Source organism: Carassius gibelio, chromosome A19, assembly GCF_023724105.1.
Source record: "Carassius gibelio isolate Cgi1373 ecotype wild population from Czech Republic chromosome A19, carGib1.2-hapl.c, whole genome shotgun sequence".
In the NCBI taxonomy this organism is placed as follows: Eukaryota; Metazoa; Chordata; class Actinopteri; order Cypriniformes; family Cyprinidae; genus Carassius; species Carassius gibelio.
The window spans coordinates 12,151,769-12,176,323 of NC_068389.1; the positions used below are offsets into that span (position 1 = coordinate 12,151,769).

Consider the following 24,555-nt stretch of genomic DNA (forward strand, 5'->3'; position numbering starts at 1 on the left):
AACAATCAAACTAATGAGGTACTGAAAATACTTAACTAGGCATTTCTTGCTTTTTTTAGTAAAAAAAAAAAAAAAAAAAGTTTGACACCAGCATCCCACTAAAGCATATGCTGCACTGCAATTAATGACTTCTTAATGAGTTTTTAATTTCTTTTTTTTTTACTAGTTAATAATACAATTAAAAAATCTGCCACTGGAGTATGCCGAAATGTCTCATATTAAAAATGCATTCTCTGAAAACGAGTTTTAATGTCTCATACAATGTTGCTTTTCAAGTAAAACACCTCATTTAAAGCAGTTCTAGATCTTCAAATACATTATTTCATTATGTTTTTTCTAAATCTCCTATGCTCACAAATTCTATTTTCATTCATTTGTTAAAAAATAAAATAAAATAAAAAGAAAGAATACTGCTAAATATTATTACAATTTAAAATAACTATTTTCCATTTTATGTTTAAAATTTAATGAATTCCTGTGATGCAAAGCTGTATTATCAGCATCATAACTCCAGTCTTCAGTGTCACATGATCCTTCAGAAATCATTCTGATCTGATGATTTGCTGCTCAAGAAAGCTTTCTCATTATTATCAGTCCTGAAACCAGCTGTACTGCTCCTTGTATCTTTGTGGAACCAATGTTAGTTGTTTCAGAGTTATATGATAAATCAAATATAATGTGTCCTTGTTGAATTCCTTTTCAGTTTTTCAGCAGGGTATACATTCCACAGACATTAATAATCATTCTTTGTAAAGGAGCTTGCACACTACAGAAAGTCCAAAGATTGAATTAAACTGACCCGACTGGATTTTGATGAGGTTTAAAGAGACGGGTTCAGAATGCACTGAATTGGACAGATCGAAACCACAGAAACTAAATCCTACACAGATATCTATATCACTGTTTAGCTGTTTAGCATGCTCTCATTGGCTACTGCTGGTAGATGCTGGAACTGCACCTGGAATTAGTTGCAAAAGTCGATCTTTTATTCTGACTAAACCAACAACCAACATTAATTTTGAACATTTCATTACACTACATTGTTTCACAGTTGCTGGTTTGTTTTTGGAGAGTTTATATCCCTCTCTGCTGCCTTTGACTTCACAACTCATTGAAATCAATAGATTTGCAGTTCTCTGACGCAGCGTAACTGTAGTGTGTAGGCACCCTGGTGATGTCATATCCAGTCTCACCAGTCTGGAGTTCCTCTTCATGTCTTTCATGAGGGAAGTGAGTTTATCCAGCTCTGTTTGGTGCACCTCTAGATATTCACTGACAGTAGGAGAAAATGACAGACTTGAGAATGATGCAGGAACAATTTGATCACAGCTATTCTGAGCATGCAGTTTGATTGTAGCAAGAGTTGAGAGAGAAGATCTGTGTGAAAGGAGGAATGTGAGCAGCACTCACTCCAGGCCTTGTTTGAGGGCTCCGTAAACTTCTTCCACTCTTTTGGGCTGTGGCTCTCGTGAGCTGCTGCTGCTCGACTTGTGCCCAGACAGATGGGGCTTCCTGGGCTTCGACGTGGGCTTCTTCTGCACTGCGGAGTTCCCCATGAAGGAGTTACACCTGAAAACACAAACAGTTGTGAAGGAATCTTCAAAAGAACATGTGGAGGTCCTTCGTCCGCCACATATTTTTCACACTGACGTTTCTTCAGTCAAAGTTGCTGTGTTTCACTGCTGCTCATTTGATTTTAATTTGAGCTTTATTGCATCAAAGTTTGCTGTCACTCAACCAGTTGACAATTTAAAATTATTATTATTTAATATTTTTATTTTATTTATTTATTTTGCAGGCAGTTGCCATTGTAAAAACATCTGTTTGCACAGTGATAATTTTTGTAAACATAATAATAATAACAATAATGAATACTTAAATTGAAAAATACATTTTATTTGTTATACTGCCTTTAATGTATGCTGATAGAGTTATTAAAAATGATCATTTTATTTTTGTTATTTGCATAGAAAATTAATTCTATGAAATATAGAAAATAAAATCACAACATCATTACAGTAATGAGAATCTTGAAATTAGAAATTAGAATATAAATATATAAAATATAAAACAGATATTGCAAAAATTAAAAATGACCAAATGTATTACAATACGATTAAAAATTATAATAATTAATAATACACAATTACACTGAAATAATAAAAAATAAATAATTTCTTATTTTTATTCTTTTAATTTTTGGAGTGATACATGGTCTGGAAATGCTTCAGGTGTAAAAGCCAGTGAATTTAGTGCAGTCTAGTTTTGGTATTTTAGTGCACTTTACGCTGTAATATCTATGCAAATAACCACCCTCTTCTCTTTTGGGAGTCTTCAAGGATTCATGTCATATGTGGATAAAGCTTGTAGTGTTGTACATCTAATGTCACTCTTCCTCGATGCTTACTGACAGTTTGTCTTTTGTCAAAAGACCGGGTGCTTTTTAGACTACTTCTCTTGTAACAGTCTACAGCATCTTATAATATTCCTGTTTCATAATAACACAGGGGCAGTTGGTGGCTAATCATGTCTGAATGTGTCACACGCACACGCAGTCCAAAAAAAAACAAAACACTAGAAGTAGTGCTACAGTAAATCTAGGCCACTGTGTAGAATGAGCACATGCTGTTGCCTAAGGTTCATCTACTAACGATGCACTCCGTCATGTTATATAAACCATCCCTTTAATGCTGTTACTGCATCCACTGCGTCACATGAATTTAATGTTTACTGGAATACTGGGAAGTCATCCCAGAAAAGTGAACGTGCTTATTGCAGCAGAGTTTTAAAAAGTTCAACAATCATTACGGGTGTGGTGTTTACAATTTCGTCTTCCACAGTGGCAAAACTGACGCTTTATATTCATCTAAAGTAACTCATCTGGGGGGTGGGGTTTAGCCTCTGACAGGGCCGATGACCTCACCGTGAGCGTCTCTCCTGCAGGGTGCTGAAGCCAGCGAACGACTGGCTCCTGATGATGCCATTGGGCCCTCCAGGAGAGTGAGTGCCAGCAGCCATGATGTCCGGGAAGCGGGAGGACACTCCTGCAAGGAAGCAGAGAGGATTCTGGGTAAGACAGAATTCAGTGGGGGAAGGGTTGCAAATTGCTAATTTATGACTAGTAGTCCATTTAGTGATAGACACTCAAAAATAAAAATGTGGTTTTGATTAAATCACCCTCATGTTAAGAGCATCCGAATGAAGGGATGAAATTAAAGTTTTTATGGTTTCTCGTTGTTTTTGTAAAAAGATGAGTTGACAGAGTAATTTATTCACTTTATATCCTTTAGGCATGTAAAATGTCCACATTTTCACATCATTAGTCAGTGCTTTACTATAACTGTATATATACATTATGTCATTGTGTGATTTGGTAAATTAAGTAGTGAATCTCTTATTTGAACCAGTTCATTGAAACAAGTGTTGTCACGGTACCAAAATTTCAGTATTCGGTACCGATACAAGTGAAAATCCACGGTCTCTGTACCAATTTCGGTACCAAAGCAAAACACAAAAATATGCTAATTACACACTTTTTATCACTAAAAATAAAACCAAAGCCATTCTTTATACTTATTTACAATTGTGTTTAAGGTCTTCTTATGGTCTTCTATTATATTACTTGTCTTCTACAAGTAATATAATTATAAAAAAACAGAGCACACAGAGAGGAGTAGAGCATGCAGGATTCATATTAAAACCAACTTTTGCAGCTTAACATTTAGATATTGGTCCATGTGGAGATTTGATTGGATTCATTTATGCTAACTTTGACAAATTTCGTGACTGTCCATATTAAAATGTAAGTTTCATTTTCATGACTGGATTTTGAGATCAGTCCACGTTTTCTGCTTCGCGGAAATCATAGCGCTGTATGCGTCAAGAACCGGGTTGAGCAGGTACTTGGTACCACCGGTACTTAAAGAAACCTGTTACCGTCACATTTACACTTTTTTTGTACCGACTTTTGACAACACTAATTGAAACAAACCGTTTAAAAGAACCAGTTCGCAGCAAAGAAACACATTTCTCCGGTTGGATTACAGGTAATAATGTTGTAAATAATGTTCAGTTTCTTGCACAGACTGATCATTTCACTTCATTAGACCACAGTATATCATTAGGAGCCATGAGTATTCATTTTGGTTTGCCTTGTATGCTTTGTTTTTTACTCTCAAGAGTGATGGTAACCGTTGACTTGTATTTTATGAATCACCACGATTCAGCTAAAAATCTTCTTTACTGTTCAACTGATGAAAAGTGTCACTAACATCTTGGATGGCCTGAGGGTGAGGAAATTATCAGCAATTTTTCATTTTTGTGGTGACTATCCCTTTAAAAACAGAAAATTATTTCAGGCACACAAATAATAAATAATAAATGTGGTTACATTAATGTAATATTATGCATTTATGCAATATTATGCATTTCAGGGGTTTAAATGCAGAGATGTACAGTAACTCCTTTTGTTAAAACAATATGAAATGAACCTGATTCACGTCACAGATTTTCATTTGGGTTTTTTTTTTTAGTTTTTTTTTTAACAAGGTACAAATCAAAATTATGTTATGTGGTAACTGATATTAACTTGTCAATTAACTTGTAAGTGAACCTGACACATTCACCAGGTTTTATTCTTTGAAGAAGCCTGGCTCCGCATATTTATGCGGAGGTCGCATTTTTTTAAATACGCTGCACTTTCGCCGCATAAAATCCCGATTTCAGGAAGCAAAATATGCGGAGGTCGCATTATTTCATAATCATAATAATTTTCGTTGCAAGAAAGTCACATATATCTTAGCAGAAAGTTGAACAATGTTGCGTTTACTTCACACAAGTAAATTGCCATTATTTCCCAATGGGAACCTTATGAAGTGACGTAATTGCGCGACGTGAACATCATCTGTGAAGCCCGCGGTGAAACCAGGGTGAAGGACGCAAATCATTCTCATCTGCCAACAAAAATAAGCGCAAAAGACCGCGCGAAGCAGTTATCCGATTTGTTACATGACAGTGGGGGCAAATTATTTTGAGAGAGGGATGAGGATGGCAAATGATAGGCCAGTGTTAAAGGCTACACAGTTAGTTTTCATTTTCACAGTGGACTGTTGTAGTTTCATTCAGAAGTTGATGCACCTCTACAGTTGTAAGATTGTACTTTTTTGTTACAGAATAGTACAAAAACCTTACAGTTGTAAGTATATTAGTAGTATGTAAAATAATTTATGTTGCAATAAGAGATTGCACTTTGCAATTCCTGTAAAACAGCATTTGTATATTTGTGTGTATATTTTATTTGTATTCATTTTTACAGAAGTAGTTGAATATTCCTTTTGTAAAGCTAGATAACTTGTTTGACTCAATGTTTTGTAAGTTTGAGCCATGTGTTAATTAAGGTCTGAAATAAAACAGAATGAGAACTTAAATATTCTGTTATTTAGTATGCTTACTTATCATAGGAAGTCATAAGAAATGACTCATTACAGTAAGGTAGTAGCCTAGTGAGAACAGGGTGTGTGTGTGTGTGGGGGGGGGGGTTACCTTTTTTTCTCTTTTTCATCAAACCGCAGTTTTTGCAAGTTCCCGCAATTTCATTGCATAAGATTGCAAAAAATATCCCGCATAATCCATCGCATTTTTTAAGAAAACCTTAAAAAATCCTTAATCAAGGATTTTTGCCCGCAACAATCACAAAAAAAATCTGCGTTCTTCTGGAGGGACTGTCTAATGAAATGATATCCTGAATTGTCATTTTGTGGTTTATTGCCAATGCTTTTATCACGTTATACAGTATTATCACGATATTGAAATGTAGTTTTAAAAAAGTGGTCATAATACAGCATAACAGGTTTAATAACTTTTTTCTTATAACAAAAATAAATATGCAATAAAGCAATACAGAAAAATAAAAAGTTAAAAAAAAAGTTAAAACTTTTAATTACAGATTAAAGTACAAAAGAACTATAAAGACCAATAGGTACCGCTTTAAGATCTCATTAGTTAACCTTAATTAATGCATTAACATTCACAATGAGCAATAGCTACATTGCAACAATTCAAGTTATTGATCTTTGTTAAAAAAAGAAAAAAAAAGTATTATTTCATGTTAGCTCATTAAATGTCACAGTTGCAACTTTCGATTTTAACAACATGTTATATATTGGAATACCAAAGATTAATGTTTAGAAGAATTTTTCATTGGCAGTTTATGTTAACTAATGAATGAACTAATGTTAACTAATGAAGCCCTAATGTAAAGTGCGACCAAACAATAAAGAATCAAAACACTTTCAAACAATATCTAGGGCATGTTGTGGTCCAGATTAAAATGTAAAAAAAAACCATTGAAAACAAATAGCCTATTAAGTCTAAATATTTAAGTATTTGGCGCTGTGCTGAACATCATAGCAAGCAAATACACAAATCTTAATGGCTATTTAAATACTTTTTAGAAAGTAGAGCAGCTGCTTTATTTATGGGGTTTCCAGGGTAACGGCTGCATTTTCTGCAGTTTAGCGCCATCTGCTGTCAGAGTGTGAATGTGCTTTCATTCAGAGTGTCTCTCACATGTTCCCTCATGTGCTTCTCATGCGTGCTTGTTTACATCAGAGCACACACACGTCTTTCAAGCAGCATACAGCGGTGTTGATCGGAAAAGTTTTCTTAAAATGCATTCCAAATTATGAATAATTTGTAATTTATAATTATGCACTGTATTTAGAAGTGCACACGATAACAATATTGTGCATATTCATTAACGTGATATAATCGCCTTACCGAATACCGGCACATATCTAATCCTTACAACTGTGACTGTAAATGAAAGTACATAAAACCAGCCCGAAAAACAGACAGGAAGCAATGAGTCATTTAAACTCCTGTGTATACTGTTACTGAAAATAGTACCGCTGGGTGAGGAGACCCCATATGTTGCACATTCAGAGGTTTCTATGAACCCGCTCAAAGCCACCTGAGCCCACCACAGATCAAAATACAGAAAAAGCACTTAGAAACATGAGACAACCAAAAGAGCAATGTCATAACTCATTTCTATCAAGTTTAATGATCCTGGGAGGGCACAGAAATCTCCTGCCTACAAAAAAAGCCTTCACGATCATCTCGGTCTCCTTATAGCTCATCTCAAACCTCCTATAATTCATCAGAGGAAAGCGGGATGATGACTGATGACAGCGGCAACAAACCCCCAATTTGAGGGTAATAATGAGGCTATGAGATCTTTGACCATCGATGTGAGAGACTCATTCTGACCCTAGACCAGCATGTAACCTACGTAACCCTGCCTTGCACTGATAGATGCACCAAAAAAAAAAAAAAAAAACAGCTCTGGGATAGATGTTGTTTTGCAGAAGAAAAACAAAAGAGCCTTGTATAACATGTGCCAGGCTATTAATAGGCACTGCAATATTGGGTTTGCCTCTAGAACATAAACTGCACTATGCATTTTGATCATACGACAAACTCTCAGATCATCCGCATAAACAGGAAACTTAAAAAGCAGAAATATTAAAAGAATATGCAGAAGTCTAAAATAACCCATCTAATCAGAAAAATGCTCTTCAGAATGATGATATTAAATTTCCATACTTTTTAAATACGCATATATATACTGCATTAGGGATGCACCGAAATCGAAAATTCTGGATGCACTTGTGCATGTAAGCAGAGCGTAGCACTAATTTACTACATTTTTAACTCTATATAAATGGTGCAATCATATTCATTTTATATAAATGTAATTCATGCATCAAGGGGTTAATGCTGAAATCGATCAAAACACAAAACAAACACAAGGAAATCAATATAACCAACTGCTTTTTTCAGCAAACAAAGGTTCCACTTCAGTTTCAAAAACACAAGCGACACTGTGCCACCCAGTGCATGCTGGGATTGTTCCACCCATTCTATTCATGGTTCACAGACACTGGTGAAGCACCGCTGATGTGGGCTACGTCATCCCTGTCCCTCCGGACACGACGGCTCATAAGTATTCTGACTACAGCCGCCTGGCACCCAACTCTGAACCGTTCACTGTGAGAGACGGATGACGAGGACAAAAGAACCGGGGGGTGGGGGGGGGGGGTCTTCATTCATTGAAGCTGGGTTGGTGAAGAACTGAATAAAAAGTGTTTGAGGTAGAGAGTCCCTTGTTTCCTCCAAAGTTCCAACAGCCCACATTATTAATTATTTTTGTTATAAGCGTAAATCTAGTATCTAGCCAGAGAAGAATTCAAAGTTATATTCTATAAAATAAGTACTAATTTATATCTTGCTAATATAACAAAACAAACAAACAAACACCTTGTCTTTAATAAGAATGCCTAATATTCTGGAACCTTTGGCCAATTTAACAGTATAGACCCCTTTTGCACGGACGTCACAGGTACGTCACGGCGCTAGCTGGAGGCAAAACAAACGGAAAACTGGAGGCGTCTAATACAAACCAACACAGGGTCGGCTACTCAAGGAGCTTAAAATGTCGTCTTGTTGTGTTGTTGGTTGCCAGAATCGACGGAGAACATTTTATATACATTGTTGTGATTAATTGTGACCGGAATTTAAGAACATGGTAAGAAAGAATAAATACATAAAGTTTATAATTAATTTGCAGTCTTCAGAATTTTTATTTCTAGAAAATATTTACATCTTTATAATAATTTTACTGTAATGTCACTCTTTATTTAATCTAAGGATTTATACGCCCTCAGTTTCTCTTTACTATACACGCTCGGTTTCTCTGTCAGGTAAGTGTAGATGTCAGGCCACTCAATCGGAGGTAATCCTGTCAGATCGTCCATCCAATGAGTGATTGTGTACGGGTCGACCAATCTGGTTCCGTCTGTTAAATTTAGCTTTTTCAAATAATTATCACGGTCCCGGACAGTGAGTGACCTTAAATATTCAGATAAAGCAGATATATTCCGATTTTCTCCAGCCATTGTTAAAAAAAACAAGCTAAGAAAACTCGCTAGCTTCCGTTCGTTCAAGTGTTGAGGGGAATCTTTCTGCCTCCAGCTAAGCCCCGCCCACACAAATACGTCACCTTGTTTACCAACTGTAAAAGGGTCTATATCACTTGGTTCTGGATATTTAATTGTTCATGCTTATTTCCCCTATTTTTATATTTATATTACACTTCTGCTGTCAACACTGTAAAATGCAAATCTTAAAAATCTGTTTCATATTAAATATTATAATTTTGTGATGCCTAAATTCACTTGTATCATTCAAAATGATTGATTTTAGCTTTACACAATTGTAATCTGCAATTTATTGGTTAATAGTCAGAACATGAAAATTAATGGCTTATCGTATCACACAATTTTAACACTAGTGCAAACCTAGGGACAGTTCACCCTTCTGTCATCATTTACTCACCCTCAAGTTGTCCCACATTTTTAACAATGTCTTCTTTTGTGTTCAAGAGAGGTTTGGAACATCTTGAGGGAGAGTAAATGATGACAGACAGGTGAACTGTTCCTTTAAAACCAGGGTTGCACAAGTGTTAAAATTGTCTTCATTTTCCGGTGACCTTTCCCTTTAAGGATGTTGTTATACAGACTATTTTTACTAAAAAAAAAGGATTTTATGTTATTATCAAACAAATAACATCAAGATTTTATAGAATCCATTTCCTTTCTGCATGTCAGCCCTCAGAAAAGTCATTATATTTCCCAAGCAAGCACGTGTGCACAGCCGCATGCACACGTGCACAAGCGGACACTATCTGAACGCGTGAATATCATCAGATTCAACCCACACGGCAACTTAACAGCAGGACGATTCCTAATGCCTGTCTAAATGACAGTTTCTATAGTAACAGCAGACAATTCACAATGTGTCCAGTAAAAGAACACGGTTATCCTCCTCCTGTCCTTCTTGTCTGAGGACCTGTTGTCTTTCTGCTCTTTTGCACTGAGGTAGGAGGAGTTCAGAAGCTGTGTGATGCTCAGCTGGTCTTGTTCCACACGGACACTTGCTCTCCACTCCACCTCAGAGAGCGATGAACTCATTTCAGACAGACACGCCAGGTCAGATAACTGTCAGGCACGTGGCAGTGACCGACTGACCCTGTTCTACTCGTGCTGTACTAATGTGTGCTTTTGGACAGTGTCGCCAGACAGACGAAACAGGTGAAACATGATTCTAAAGCAGGCACATGATGACTGAATGGATAACTGAAAGATCACCTTAATAGTAGGCATTATTTTAAAATATAAAATCTTTAAAAAAACTTTAATCAAAATATGTATTCATTTAATTTGGGCTTCAACAGCCTGCAAAAAATCATGTAAGGGTTAGCTATAGCTACAACCACACACGCTGATTGCATCTGCAAAATGCAAACATGAGGAAATAAGCACAACTTTCTTTTCTTTTTTTTTGACAGAGTAAGAATAACACAAGTGAAACATTCCCCATGTCAGAAAAAACTAAATGAGCCACAGTGCATGCCCAAAAATAACAAAAAGTGCAAGGAATGTACAGGGGGCATGATACAAGAAGTAAAAAAAAAAATCCATTCAACTCCATTCAAGTCAGGAACATACAAACTTTTATTGTACAAAATATTTTAGCTAGATAATATTTGATGGTTACTTTAAAGTCAACATAAAAAAATGGTAAAAATAAAAAGTGGACCAAAAAAAAGAGATTCAAGTTTTGACATTTTATGCTTGCAAAATGAGTGTAATTTTAACCATAAAATATTGTAAAGATGCTACGAAAAAAAAAAAAAAAAACTGTTAATAGGTTAACAGTAAGTTCCCATACTATATACACAGGGAAAAACTGTAAAATATCGAACAAGACATTTCATGCATGGGCGGAGGGTGAACCAACTCCAGGGTAAGGCTAAAAGCAGCCAAATGTATTAAAAATCATAAACACGTCTTTTTAGGAAAGAACCAGACATGGGTAGGGTAAAATATATATATATATATATATATATATATATATATATATATATATATATATATATATATATATTTTTTAATGGGACTGAATTTGTATTTAACAACATCACAATTTAATGATAACGTCAGAATTGTATAACTATATAGCTTACTGTTTTCTTTCCATGATTATTCAAACAGTGAACATATACATAGAATAGAGTGACTATCACTAACATTGATCTATCGCGAGTTTAAGATACTCCAAAAAACTAAACTATCGTTATAAATCACTGAAGCTGTATACACTGTGAAATGAATCTCTTACTTTTGTAAACTTAATCTCTTAGTTTGTACATACATCTGCCCTTTGTTGTTAACGATGAGGGAATTCGCAAGAGGCAACAAAACTGAGATTTAGCAAGGACTCATCTGAACGCTTATGTTTTGCCATTGCATTCCTAAACTCAACAGAATTGTGGGTGATTGGTTAAAATGCACAACGTTGTTAAAATGCCTAAAATAAAATATGGCGTAACATGAGCAGATCTTTATTTAATGCTGCAATTGACATGGTCTATTCATGCATTATTATGGTGGTTGTCCGTTTATGTTACAGATACAAAACAGATTTTAGTAGCAGTGTGCATTGTGGAATTTACTAGTATACTCAACATTTCTTGTTTGTAAATTACAGTTTAATATAACCACAACTGGCAAAAAAAAAAAAAAATCTTTTTTTTACAGTGAAGGAAGTCCTTGCACTATTTCCATGTTAGACAAAACTGCTTTATTGCTGGTCAACCAGAATGATTTTGCTGTTGAAGTTTGGGAAGAAAAATAAACAACTGTGTGCGAATGCTTGCCACAATTGAATAAAGTTCCATTGAACTGATCTTTATTTTCTTTTCTCTCATGTTAAAGGTAAAAAGTACACATCGAATGTAAAGGCTGAAGGGTTCAGAACACATTGACGGGTGAAGCTGACATTTTAACACATCCAGCTGATGTGTTAGGCTGTAAATGTAACATCCCCTAAAGCTAGAATATGGTAGAACAGAAACAGTGACAAACATCTTGCAGTCAAATACTTTTGAAGGTCAATATTTAAGCAATGGACATGAATCCCATATGATTAGAAACACTTCAGTTAATTTATTACTAAAAGGGTCCATTTTTGAACAAGAATGTGTTTCAGCAGAATCTGCTTTGGTATTAAAGGGTGATATATTTCATATATAATCCACAGACTTAAGACTGCAGATTACTTGAATGTTACATAATAGCAAACACTAAAATGTCACACTATTTTCAACTTCACTGCGACTGAAGAAGAAAGAAACTATATCAAGAGGCCTGAATTACACTGATAACCTCTTAAAAGCCTGAAGGATTTGTAATCTCAACCTTATATCCATTTAAGCATGCTGGAAATATCACTGTGTTAAATGTCTGTTCAATATTCAACTGCTATCTAGGGGTGTGACGGTTAGTATATAACCGTGAGACCGGCGGTTATAGTTGAACACCGTCATTAGAACTCTATAACCGCCAAAACCGTGTCATTAAAATATTTTTTACAAACATTTTTTTATCAAAAATAATTTTCATTTTTTAGATAAGATCATAAGATGCGCAATATATCGGGAGACATGGTTTTTACCACTTAATGAAGTTTTGTAAATCGTCAGACATGGTATTTACCACTTCATAAAATTTTGCTTTGTAGAAAACCTTTCTTAAAAACGAATTTCGTTTTGTACAAATTTTATCTTAATTTTAATAAATGTTTCATCAACCAATTGCATGTATTTTAATAAATTAAAAGCAAGTAAAGCAGACAATGATAACCGTGACATGGAAGGACCAGCGCGCCGCGTTCACTTGCACTGCACTGTGAACTAGAGCACATCTCATCGTAAATGAAACTCAGCGTAGGCCTATGCCTCATACTTTAGCATTAAATATCTTTGCTGCATCCTTTCTAGAACAGACAATGGCTTTTTTTTGCGGCTCGTATCAGCAAAGCATTGCATCGCCATACACCGCAAAACAAGCAGCGGATGGTGGGCGGGTGCGGCTTTGAAATTTGCTCTATGATTTCCATGAAGCAAAAAACAAGGACGGAATCTCGAAATCCAGTCATGAAAATGAAACTTGCATTTTAATATGGACAGTCATGGAATTTGCCAAAGTTAGCATAAAATAATCAAATCAAATCTCCATATGGACCAGTATCTGTAAATGTTAAGCCGCAAAAGTTGTTTAAAATATAAATCCGTGTTCTGCGCGTCTCTGTGTGAATTAATGAATGGCAGAGACGTGCAGGTTTGTTTACTACATAGACTGAAGCGCATGACGCTTGCATTAATTTCAGCATCTGAGCTTCAGAGTTCTCTCTCCTTCAAGCGATCTGAACTTTTCAGCTCATCTCAATGGACACACAGCACACCTGTATTTGACACTCTGTAAACTCTTTGTGAATGCGCACGACTCACCGTCACTTTACTGATAGCGCTGTTTCTCACACATGCAAAGAGAGAGAGAGCGAGAGTCTTACCACCACGCTTAAACAACACGCTATATGTAAACTATTCTTTGTTGTCTTCTCCTGTCAAAATAATGGATTAAATTTAGAAATATTCATATTCATTTTCGAACAAGCAGAAGACATACCAGTTTCTCCGGTAGTGGGCGGAGCTAATGGGCAAATGGCAATGGCTTTTTTTGCGGCTCGCATCAGCAAAGCATTGCATCGCCATAGACCCCAAAACAATCAGCGGATGGCGGGCGGGTGCGGCTTTGAAATTTGCTCAAAAAACGTTGGCGGGAATGATGAGTTTTGTGACAGATCTCCTTAATAAACGGAGGTCTGAAATCTCTGCCCCTTTACCGATCAGAGCGCGCGCTGACACGGAGTTAACCCGCTATCTCCCCCCCGACGGTTATGTTATGAACCGTCACATTTGACTCACGTCATAACCGTCATCACCAATTCTGAAACCGGCACAACCCTACTGCTATCAAATAAAAATGACGATAACCATTCTTTCAAAAAACACAGCAGAGAAAGATAATAGAGAGAAAAGTTTTTTTTTTTTTTTTTTTTTTTACATGAACGTGGTTTTTCAACTAAAGTCCATATTCTGGTTAAGCCTTTATTCAGAAAAAGATTACAGAAATATTCCTGTATAGATGCTAATCCGTATACATTAAGACATCCATTTCCCATGATTCAAGTCCTTTACAACAGCACATAACAACTGCAAAATGTAGATCTGAGACTCTTACTGTGCTTTTACACATGTGTATATTGATTTATGCTCATTTCTGTTAATGTCTGTATGAAATCTCCCTCCTCGCTCTGAAAATGTTTTCTTCTGAATTACAAATAAGGCATTTACATGACAATCAGGCTTATTGCCTATTATCTATTTGAGTTTTTTTAGGGTAACATATTTACATGACACATACTTAAATGTAATATGTGACCTTGGACCACAAAACCAGTTTAAAGTGTACATTTTTCTAAATAGACATTTATATATTATCTGAAAGCTGAATAAATAAGCTTTCTATTGATGTATGTTTTTTTTTGTTTTTTTTTGGATCAGACAATATTTGGCCAATATACAACTATTTGAAAATCTATAATTTTGACCCATGAAATGTTTTTTTGTTTTTATTTTGGCTAATGCTAAAAATATACCCCATCGACTTAAGAGTGTCTTTTTGATCCAGGGTCCCAAATGATCAAATTTTGATATTAATTGAATTTGAGAAGTGTATGTAAACAGAGCAGTGACAGCTATGAGAAAAACTTAAAAAGTTGACTTGATGGACAATTCTGAGTGATATGTGGAAGTTTTGCTGTAATACTAGACACATATTTACAATGCACCAAAGAGATAATGATGACCCAATGCTTTTAGTTTTGGAGAACAGGAAATTAACTAAATTAATAAAGCCATTAGTGACCCAAGCTGACACGGCATGGGACACAAACACTTGCAAGTGAATCTATAGAATGATTCAGTAGTTCAGCCACAGATCATTATGAATGTGAGTGTATGTGTGTGTGTATATGCAAGATGCATAAGAAAGACAAGAACAGAGATGGAGAAAGACAGTTGCCTCTGCATTTCTGTCTCTCCTCTCCTGAACTCTGCCAACTGGACATAACTAGAACTAGAAAAAAAAAAAGATGCCAACACTTTGACTTGTGTCAGGCATATGCAGATGAAACATTGAAGCAGTTTTTGTTCTGAGGACTGAAAAGACATTTTAAATTAAAGATGACATGTCACTTTGAGCTTCAAATAGTCTAAGAAAGAAAAGCACACACTGATACACAACCCTAAAAGACTGGAGATGATTTGTGTCCTAAAAATACAACAAACAAATGAAGATGATGAAAAAATATGACGAACAGAGGTTTGATGTGGTGCATGTAGATCAGTCAAAAAGCCGAATCCTGAATTAGTGGTGCTCGCTAAGGCAAATATCCTAAATACATAACTCGGGGTGTAAAACTGATGTAACTTACTAGTTTGTGCTATGCAAACAAATCTCATCATTAACATTGAGGTCTGGTCAGTTTATACTCAGGCATTTTCACTTACAAAATGTCAAAATACAGTTGTCTTTGAAAACCAGCTGTAGTTTATGAGGATACTCTCCTGTTATCTGCATTGCTTCTGGGTTTGACAGGAGGGTATTGACTTCATCCCTGCTAAAGCACAGCTGTATGTCAGGACAGACCCCGGGGAGGACACAGCACCCTTAAAAGCCATGAGGATTTGGCTTTTCAAAGCAGATTACAAATCACATGAAGGACCTCAATTCAATCGGCCAATAACATTTCAGAAACAATCCACCACAACCAATCAGATTTCTAACTGCTATTCAAACAGACAAGGAAAAACAAAAACACTGAGTTCATCAGCTTATGTTAAAAGATAAACCACCGTAATACTAATCACATGGCTGAGAGACTGTGATTTTGTCGCTGTGCAATAACTGTAAGCAAATGGGATGTTCGGGGGCTGTCATCAGTGCTGTCAAATTCAAAGAGACTGTTAATCAGGCGGGATTATGGGATAGCATCCCAACTGATGAGAGCTAAAAGCACACGTCATCGGTTCAGGAAGAGAGAGAGTGAACAAGAGAAGATGCCAAGTCATTCACTTCAGCTCGCCTCTCTCCAAAAACTGACCAAAACACAAGCTCTGTTCCAAAACCCAGCCAGCTGCCCACAGCATTTTAATGCACCATAGACACACTCCTGATGCAAAAACTGTTCCAAAATCTAAGCAGCAGTTTAAAATAACAAAATTGGACAATTTTGAAGGCAGCAGCAGCACATGTATCATTTGCAGATGATGAGGCAATCCTAGAATGCACAGCTTTTAAGATAGAGGACGAGTCAAATTAAATACACAATTTTGTTATCAATTTTAAATGTGCTGCATATTAGGACTATGCAATATACAGAAATGATAAAAATTTGCATATGCATATTATAACTGAGCTATTTTAATACTAGTCAAAGTCAAATACGTGGCTTATGCATGAACGTAAGAAATTGATTTTACCAACGTAAGTTATTATCGTATCACATACATCACATTATTTAACATTGCATTCTTCTTCAATATCATGCAGCAAATAAATCATCTAAGAAGGTAGCTTAATGGGCTGTTCACATATCGCGCCTAAAAACATGTGGAAAATGGTAAGTGTGCCGCTTTCTCCTTCTTTCCAAAGCGCTCGGGCAGTTGCGCTCCCGAGGCGTTTGTCTGTTGCTAAGCAACAATGACCTGCTCTCTCCATGAAGACGCAGAAATTTCAGCAAAGGAAAAATGGATTTGCAGCACTAAAAATCTCATGCAGTAGCTCTGCTTCTAAATTAATTTCAAATCCATATATATTTATGCAATCCATATATAGCTATGGTCAGCAGTTCCTTCATCTTGGCTGAGCTTGCAGCGTTGTTTCGGGAAAGGATGAAGCTGATTGGTTAGTTCTTGTCACATGACCAGCGGGTGAGATTGCGGCATTCTGAAAAGTTGATTTGTTTTTAACTCAATGCGGTGCGGACGCGCCTGGAAAAAACGAGTCGCTTCTATTATGAGCTTGCATACTGCGCACCTACATTGGAAATAATGAACTTGTGCGCGCAAAAGACGCGATATGTGAACGGCCACTAACAGTACTAAACTACTCAAAATGTCTGAAACATATATCAATATCAAAGATAAAAAGCATAACAGTATTGGACACCGATATAAACCAATTATGCACAACCTTAGTACATCGAAAAATGAAAATGTCATTAATGACTGACCCTCATGTCGTTCCAAACCAGTAAGACATCCGTTTATCTTCAGAACACAGTTTAAGATATTTTAGATTTAGTCCGAGAGCTCTCAGTCCCTCCATTGAAGCTGTGTGTACGGTATACTGTCCATGTCCAGAAAGGTAAGAAAAACATCATCAAAGTAGTCCATGTGACATCAGAGGGTCAGTTAGAATTTTTTGAAGCATCGAAAATACATTTTGCTCCAAAAATAGGAAAAACTACGACTTTATTCAGCATTGTCTTCTCTTCCGTGTCTGTTGTAAGACAGTTCAAAACAAAGCAGTTCGTGATATCCGGTTCGCGAACGAATCATTCGATGTAACCAGATCTTTTTGAACCAGTTCACCAAATCGAACTGAATCATTTAAAATGGTTCACGTCTCCAATACGAATTAATCCACAAATGACTTAAGCTGTTAACTTTTTTAATGTGGCTGACACTCCTTCTGAGTTCAAACAAACCAATATCCCGGAGTAATTCATTTACTCAAACAGTACACTGACTGAACTGCATATTTTCGATGCTTCAAAAATTTCTATCTTATATCATAAACTCTGTTCCGAAGATAAAAGGAGGTCTCACGGGTTTGGCACAACATGAGGGTGAGTTATTAATGACATTATTTTTGCATTTTTTGATGAACTAACCCTTTAAGTAAATTCAAAAGCTGTATCAGCCACACAAACATCCTTTCCACTTGATGTATGAGATTCTATCATCATCGCATGTACTTGTTTACATTAGAAGAAGCATCCAAACTTAATATATTCATTGAAGGTGCTGTTTGAATATTACCAGATGAGTGTTAGCTGACAACAAAGAGCATGTCTCACTGGAGACTGATTCTATAGTAACACTGATGCACTGGGGGCCTCCTGCTGACCGAGATGATTTGATTTAGCTCCCTTTACGGCCATGACGTGAGCCGAAACCTCTCACTGCCCCGTCATAACCACAGAGTGACAGAAGATGAAACCCAGACCTCTTCCATCCCGCTTTCTCCACCTACTAAAAAGATCTCCCTTTCATCAACAACTTCTTTTCTACCTCCCGTTTTTCTTAAAATACCCTTCCACAGGCCCTATGGGGTCAGACTATGTGACTGGGATTTGTCTGTACAAGATCACTGGAGAAAGAGAGCCTTTCAAACAAGCTCAACCTCAAAAGCTTGATTATATCTCTGTTAGAGATACTGATACCAATGATGTGCAGCCAATACTCTTCAAGATACATCTTAATGAAGACAAGCGAAAGGCGACAGCTTAACTCTACAGCCAAGTGGCTTAGCAATGGTTGAAGGCCTCCAAAGGAGGATTATACACTGATGACCACCAAGAGAGGAAAATTCAGTGATAATCGGCTGTGAAAAGGTAAACCACTAAAGCCTAAAGGAAAACACTGACTAAACATCAACTCACAAAGCTGATGTGTTCCAGAGAACTATGATCGGATGTTTCTGCAGTAAAGTGGCTTCATCTTACTGAATGCCTGCCACTGAGCTTCACCTTATCCAGCGAAATTCACAAAGAAGAAATAAAATGCACTGCTCAAGATGCTAACTTTGTCCTCAACTACACTCAAAATAAAATGTTTATGTTTATGTTTATGATGAATAAATAAATGCATGTATGAGCATCAGCAAACATTATTTGCACTGAGTTTAGACAGGAATCAAGGACTGTCTGGATTGTCATAATGGCCCACTGTATCAAATAATAAGCCATAAATGAACTGTATTCAAACAGTGTTGCCCAACTCAATTAATTGCAACCCACCGGCTCAGCCAGCAGACCTACATAAAACTGATTAACCACTGAATGTTTGCTTAGAAATGTCAAACAGAGAACAGTTAGCAGAATGTGATCTAATATGCACTACATGACATTTTTGAGAAACCGAGATTGAAGAGATACAGGGCTGGGAGATGCAGTGATAGGGAAGGAAAACATGGGTTTATTCAGTGAAAAAAAAAAACACTTCAGAGATGAAATTCTGAGAAATGCTCACTTGTCACTGCTTTGGCAGCCTTCTCCTCTAGCAGCCCCTCCAATAGAGCGCAACCGTGACCACCCACTTTTTCAGTGGTCTTGATTGCAGAAGCATTTTTCTCTTCTTTTTTTCTGTACTCTCTGGAATATCTAAAACCCTTCATTAAAGAGTTCTGTTCTCAACCAGAACATCCAGCTCTGAGATAGATCTCAACAGTACAAAATTTGATTCAAAGCAAAAAAAAAAAAAAAAATGGAAACACAATGAAGATACAAGACTCATTAAAACATGGAAGCATAGCAAATTATAGTAATAAATATTTTAAGTTTGTTGCAAAATATTCAGATGTACAGAACTACCTCCAATCACTATCATGTTAGCTTCCAATAAAGAAAGTTACCTCAAAGAGAAGCATTTCACCTTCTGGAAGTAAACATATGGGACTGTTTCAACCATATGAGCTTATGAAATATTGACCTGACAGCTGCCAAATTATACAGCAGGTTCAAACAGACATCAGTCTGGTGGCGGTTTGTCTTATTTCCTGAAACACTCTGTTTTATTCACACCATCACAACCCAACAAATTGCAGCTATTTAGCAGAGGCAAGTAAGATTCATTTCCGCGAATCAGTTCTTTCGACTCAAAGAACCGTTTATAAAAGAACATAATACAATGTTCATATAAAGCCACATGAATGCATATATATAGTGCTGTCAATTATGTTGTTTTAATTACACTTGTTTAATATAATTAATTGTATGTGTACGGTTTCAATTTGATTCAGCAATGATGCTCATAAAATCAACTAAATTGGAACCTATGATTAGAATTTACATTAAACAATACATCTACATTTCATCTACATCTAGCGAAATATAAAAAGTATATCTGCATACTGCATGTTAATAAAACTTTCATACAAACAATTAAATGCAAAATCGCTCAGACAGATTCTCCTGAAGCTTGAATCGGACTGAACTGTTGTTTTTCTAACCGATTCATAAAAAATAAAAAAAGATCCGGCTCAATTGAACGATTCTATGGAGAAGTGCGATTCAGTTTAGTGCAGGAAAGATTGCAAAGAGTTAACGATATGAAAACGCTTTCAGACAAAAAAAAATTGTAAATTAATTTCATGAAAGCAGATAAATTTTAGACTCGGATGCAGGACAAAAACGCCAGTTTATCAGTTCATCACATGCACAATGCATCAAAACCATGACAATTAGTGGTCAATCACAACTATGCCTTAAAATTTTGTCATTTGTAGAAGCACTCCAGCAAACCCACGCTGCAAAAACAGCATGTCGCCACATTAAGTTGTAATATCAATATTCAAATACATTATAGTGTCAAATATACAGACACTTACCGCTCGAGACAGAAACTTATTCCCAGTGAATGTTATTTACTCGAGCTGTGCACTTCCATCCATACGAACAAAATATCACTTCTCCTTCTGCGACTCGAGTGCTGATGCGTGCTAAATAAAACTATTTTAATAAAACGTGCTGAATGACAGCAGCACAGACTTTGCCGAGTGAAACCATCCAGCACGACAGCAGCGGATCAAAAATCATATGTAGTACACTCGTCTCGTGGGGATTTGTAGTGCTTCCTCACAGCCGCCGCGGACCAATCAGAAGGCAGCGCTGTGGTAGTGGGCGGGGCCTGCCCGTTTTGACAAATTCAGCCTTGACTGATTTGAGGCTTGTCTAAAAGCACATTGTACTGTAGTGTGTCACATCAGGGGGCTGGCATTAATGGGGTATGTGCTCAGCTGTCAAAGTGAATCTTAAGCTGCATAAACTATGTGTCTGTAGGAGTTTTGCATATTTAAAATAGCTCAGTGTGCCTGTAGGCAGCATAAAACCTGCACACTGTAGAAGACAGTACAATCTGCCTGACCACTGACCAGTGTAAATGCTGGAATACTGTCTTTAAAAAAGAGCTGGACATCAGTGTTAAGTTAAGCTTCAGAGTATTAGATATTGGGTTCATTAAATTGGCTGTGATTACAAATTATTATGCCTCTAATCAAGTTATTTTTACTGTTAAAATTGTGAAAGGCATTGGTGCACAACTACTAATTAAAAAAATGAGCAACATATCTTACAGTAATTTCAAGAACAGTTGCAGGAAAGTACAAAAAAAGTGATTTGTAGAATAAGAATTATGTTATAAAATAAACTTAAATTTTAGTAACACAAAAGACTAAAATAACATGTTAGAATTCACACATAACACAAATATGAACAGTGCTGTACATAGAATATCCTTTTGTTGTTCTTTATAAAGCAAAGGGATTTTAGAAGTGAGTCTAATTCTAATTTAAAAAGGGGAAATGGTGGGGTGCCATGTGAAAACCTGAAAAATGTTGAAATATATATATACTCCAGGGTTGGTATATTACTAACATTGAAATTATCTGTAACAACATTCATTTTTGGCCCTTAAATTTCAGCTCTTTAGAAATATATTAAATTTTAGTTTAAGTTTAGTTTTTCTTTTTTTCTTTTTTTTATCAAATAAATCCAGCATTGATGAGCATAAGATATGTCTTTAAAATCATTAAAATCAGTAACATTAAATCTTAATCTTAGCATCAGATCTTAATTATTCCAAACTTTTATATCTTACAAATGCAGTTCTGCCAGAAGTTTAGGTAATCACTGTCACTCTTACATACCCCTCATCAGTCATTTACAAGTCTTAACATTCATCTCAATTTACTAAATTAAATTGCAGTGACTGACATTGCGTAGACAGATGAGCAAGGTTTATTTCAAAACAAATGGGACTACACTGAGTTTCACTGTATTAGTATGTTATTTTAAGACAACGTGGGCAGATAAGAGATCCATTAGGAGGATTAATTATGCATGAAATCTCTCTATCTCTTATCTTTTTATCCACAAAACACACAAATCTATTCCCCAAGCTGAAGTCTGGTGGAAGAAATGTGCCTTGCAGACACTGCACGTTATAGCAGATTCAGCATGATCACATTAAAGTTTGAGCACCAGATTTAGGTACTGTTACTGTGAAAGCCACTTCACATCATGTCTCGTTCTTAAAGTCCCAGTCTTCCCACTGAGCTCATTGTGGTTAAACCTGACCTTGGTGGTACATTACTCTCACACGGTGGGGTGCAGTGTGATGTGTTGTATAATAGTCGGAGAGGCTGGGTGCATCCAGACAGGCTTGGACAGTGTAGAGCAGACACCTCCACATGCATCCTCTCTCTCAGCTGCTGCTCGCCTCATCCTGTAATTATGGCTGTCATCAGCAGCCCCCGATGAGAAGCTATATTTACTGAAGCCTTGAACAAACAGTTCTCAGGCTTACAGGAGCCTGGAACAAAAGAAGAAGCTCTCTCAGTTCAATTGTAACTGGTCTTAAAACGGTTGGCTGGTGAAATACAATTGAAAACAGAAGGTTTGTTGAGCTGAATCAATATGCAATGAAGGAATGTGACTAAAAATCATCTCCTCATATAATCACTGGCATTTATAGAGCCTGGACATGCACTTAAACATAACAATTCATTCTCTATCTTGGTATTTAATGCTGTCATGTTCCGTATCTTAAATTAACAGACTTAGCAGAAATCATTCACACACGTTTGTACAGCTCTCTGCAGAAAACATGCGGCTTTTGCAATCACTTCCATTGGGAGAGACAAACAGAAATAGGTTACAACATGCCACTGGGATCAAGAGGTTAAGAAAAGCAGCCAGATAAGCGCAGCTGAAGATCAGTGTGTGTGAAGCGGACAATGGAATGATCCCTTTACAAATAAATAAATATTTTGTAACTAGATTTGTAAATGACAATTTAAGCAGTAACCTCCATAGCAACCATATAACAATGCACTAAATGGTCTTTTGTGCCTGTGTTTTTTTTTTTTTTTTCATTGGTCACACTACTTGATTTGATTTGGTAGCTGTGAGTTTTTTTTCTTTCTTTTAACAATAATAATATTTTATCAAAACTTCTTCACTGTCCTACACCTTCCACCTCCCTATTTTAACTAGGCTTTTTTTCAGGATTTAATTTGTATCACACAAAATTTTTTTTTTTTTTTTTTTTTTTTTTTAATTAATGTATTTAGTTGTATGTATGTATTTATCAGCATCACACCAAGGACAAGTCTTAAACTAAATGATGGTTCAGAGCAAACCAGGAAGTGTTTGTGCTCATCTGTCAACCTCTCCACATTGTGTGTTTTCACACACCATGCAGAACAAGAATACAGTGTAGACTCATGTTTGTGGAAATCTCTGCTCGTTTGGTCTAAAGTAGGTCAATGGAGGCCTCCGTCACGTGCTGGTGAGGAGAAAACAATCCGTAATCCACAACCTCCCGATCAGTCATTGTACACATGACACCTGAATCTCTCATTGAGCTGTCTTTAAAGAACGGGCTGCTCAAAGAAAGAGAACAGCAATCAGCAAATCCATGTTCTTTTGCTCTCACCCCAAGGCTGCACAGTTTCTTCCGTGCGCTCAAGGGCATGTGTCCTGAGTCACTATGACCAGGTCATGGCTGCTTCCTTCTGACACATTCGCCCTGAGCATCACACTCTACATGGATGGAGAAACCTTATTCACGCAAGCTGCACCAATCTGCATGAGCCTGAACAATCTCCATGAGCTTGCGTCAGGGTGTTCACACATGCCTTACCTCTCGCCAGTGCTGGGGGTTACTCATTATTAAGTAATGTGAGATACGGAAATCAGATTACTTTTTCAAGTAACTAGTAAAGTAATGCATTACATTTTAATTTACTAGAAAATATCTGAGTTACTTTTTCAGAGGAGTTACACCAGTTACTTTTGTTTTCCCATTTATTGACTGACAGCACTTCTGTCCCCATGTTGAGAGAAATCAGGAGTAAGTGCAGAGGCATTGTGTGAACATGATGCTTACTGTAGTTTTAGACTAAATGTGAACATGCATTTACTCATCTCATGTGCACAAAACAGATTCCTCAAAATGAATAAAAACTGTGTAACACAGAATATGATGCAATCCTGCAAAAATTGCATGTTAACACACACAAAAAAAACGCTGACTTTCGGTGATCCAATTCAACTAATAAACAAAAACAACTTAACATTTGCTTTCATTTTAAGCAAGCTTTTTGAATGAACATCACACACACACACACACACACACACACATTGTAAATCAGCCTCTGATGAAGATAAGCCATCAGTTGATGCCCGTCATACAGCCATTTAAAGCTACAATTGCTCCTACAAATCCTGCTTTGCTGACATAGA

At 36.5% G+C, this 24,555-nt stretch overlaps 1 protein-coding gene across 2 annotated transcripts in view; it reads right to left on the reverse strand.

Moving 5' to 3' along the window:
• LOC127935266 (rho family-interacting cell polarization regulator 2-like) overlaps window positions 1–24,555 on the reverse strand; it is a 46,525-nt gene that overhangs the window by 18,088 nt on the left and 3,882 nt on the right. The window contains exons 1-4 of one of the 2 annotated variants that reach the window (XM_052532968.1): window positions 20,640–20,854; window positions 2,924–3,044; window positions 1,411–1,569; window positions 1,194–1,272 (exon numbers count right to left, since the gene is read on the reverse strand). In XM_052532968.1, coding sequence (XP_052388928.1) covers window positions 1,194–1,272; window positions 1,411–1,569; window positions 2,924–3,018 — 333 coding nt within the window. In that variant the 5' untranslated portion in view covers window positions 3,019–3,044; window positions 20,640–20,854. Of the gene's footprint in view, window positions 1–1,193; window positions 1,273–1,410; window positions 1,570–2,923; window positions 3,045–20,639; window positions 20,855–24,555 lie in introns of those variants that run through there. The other variant, XM_052532967.1, reaches the window with a different exon arrangement.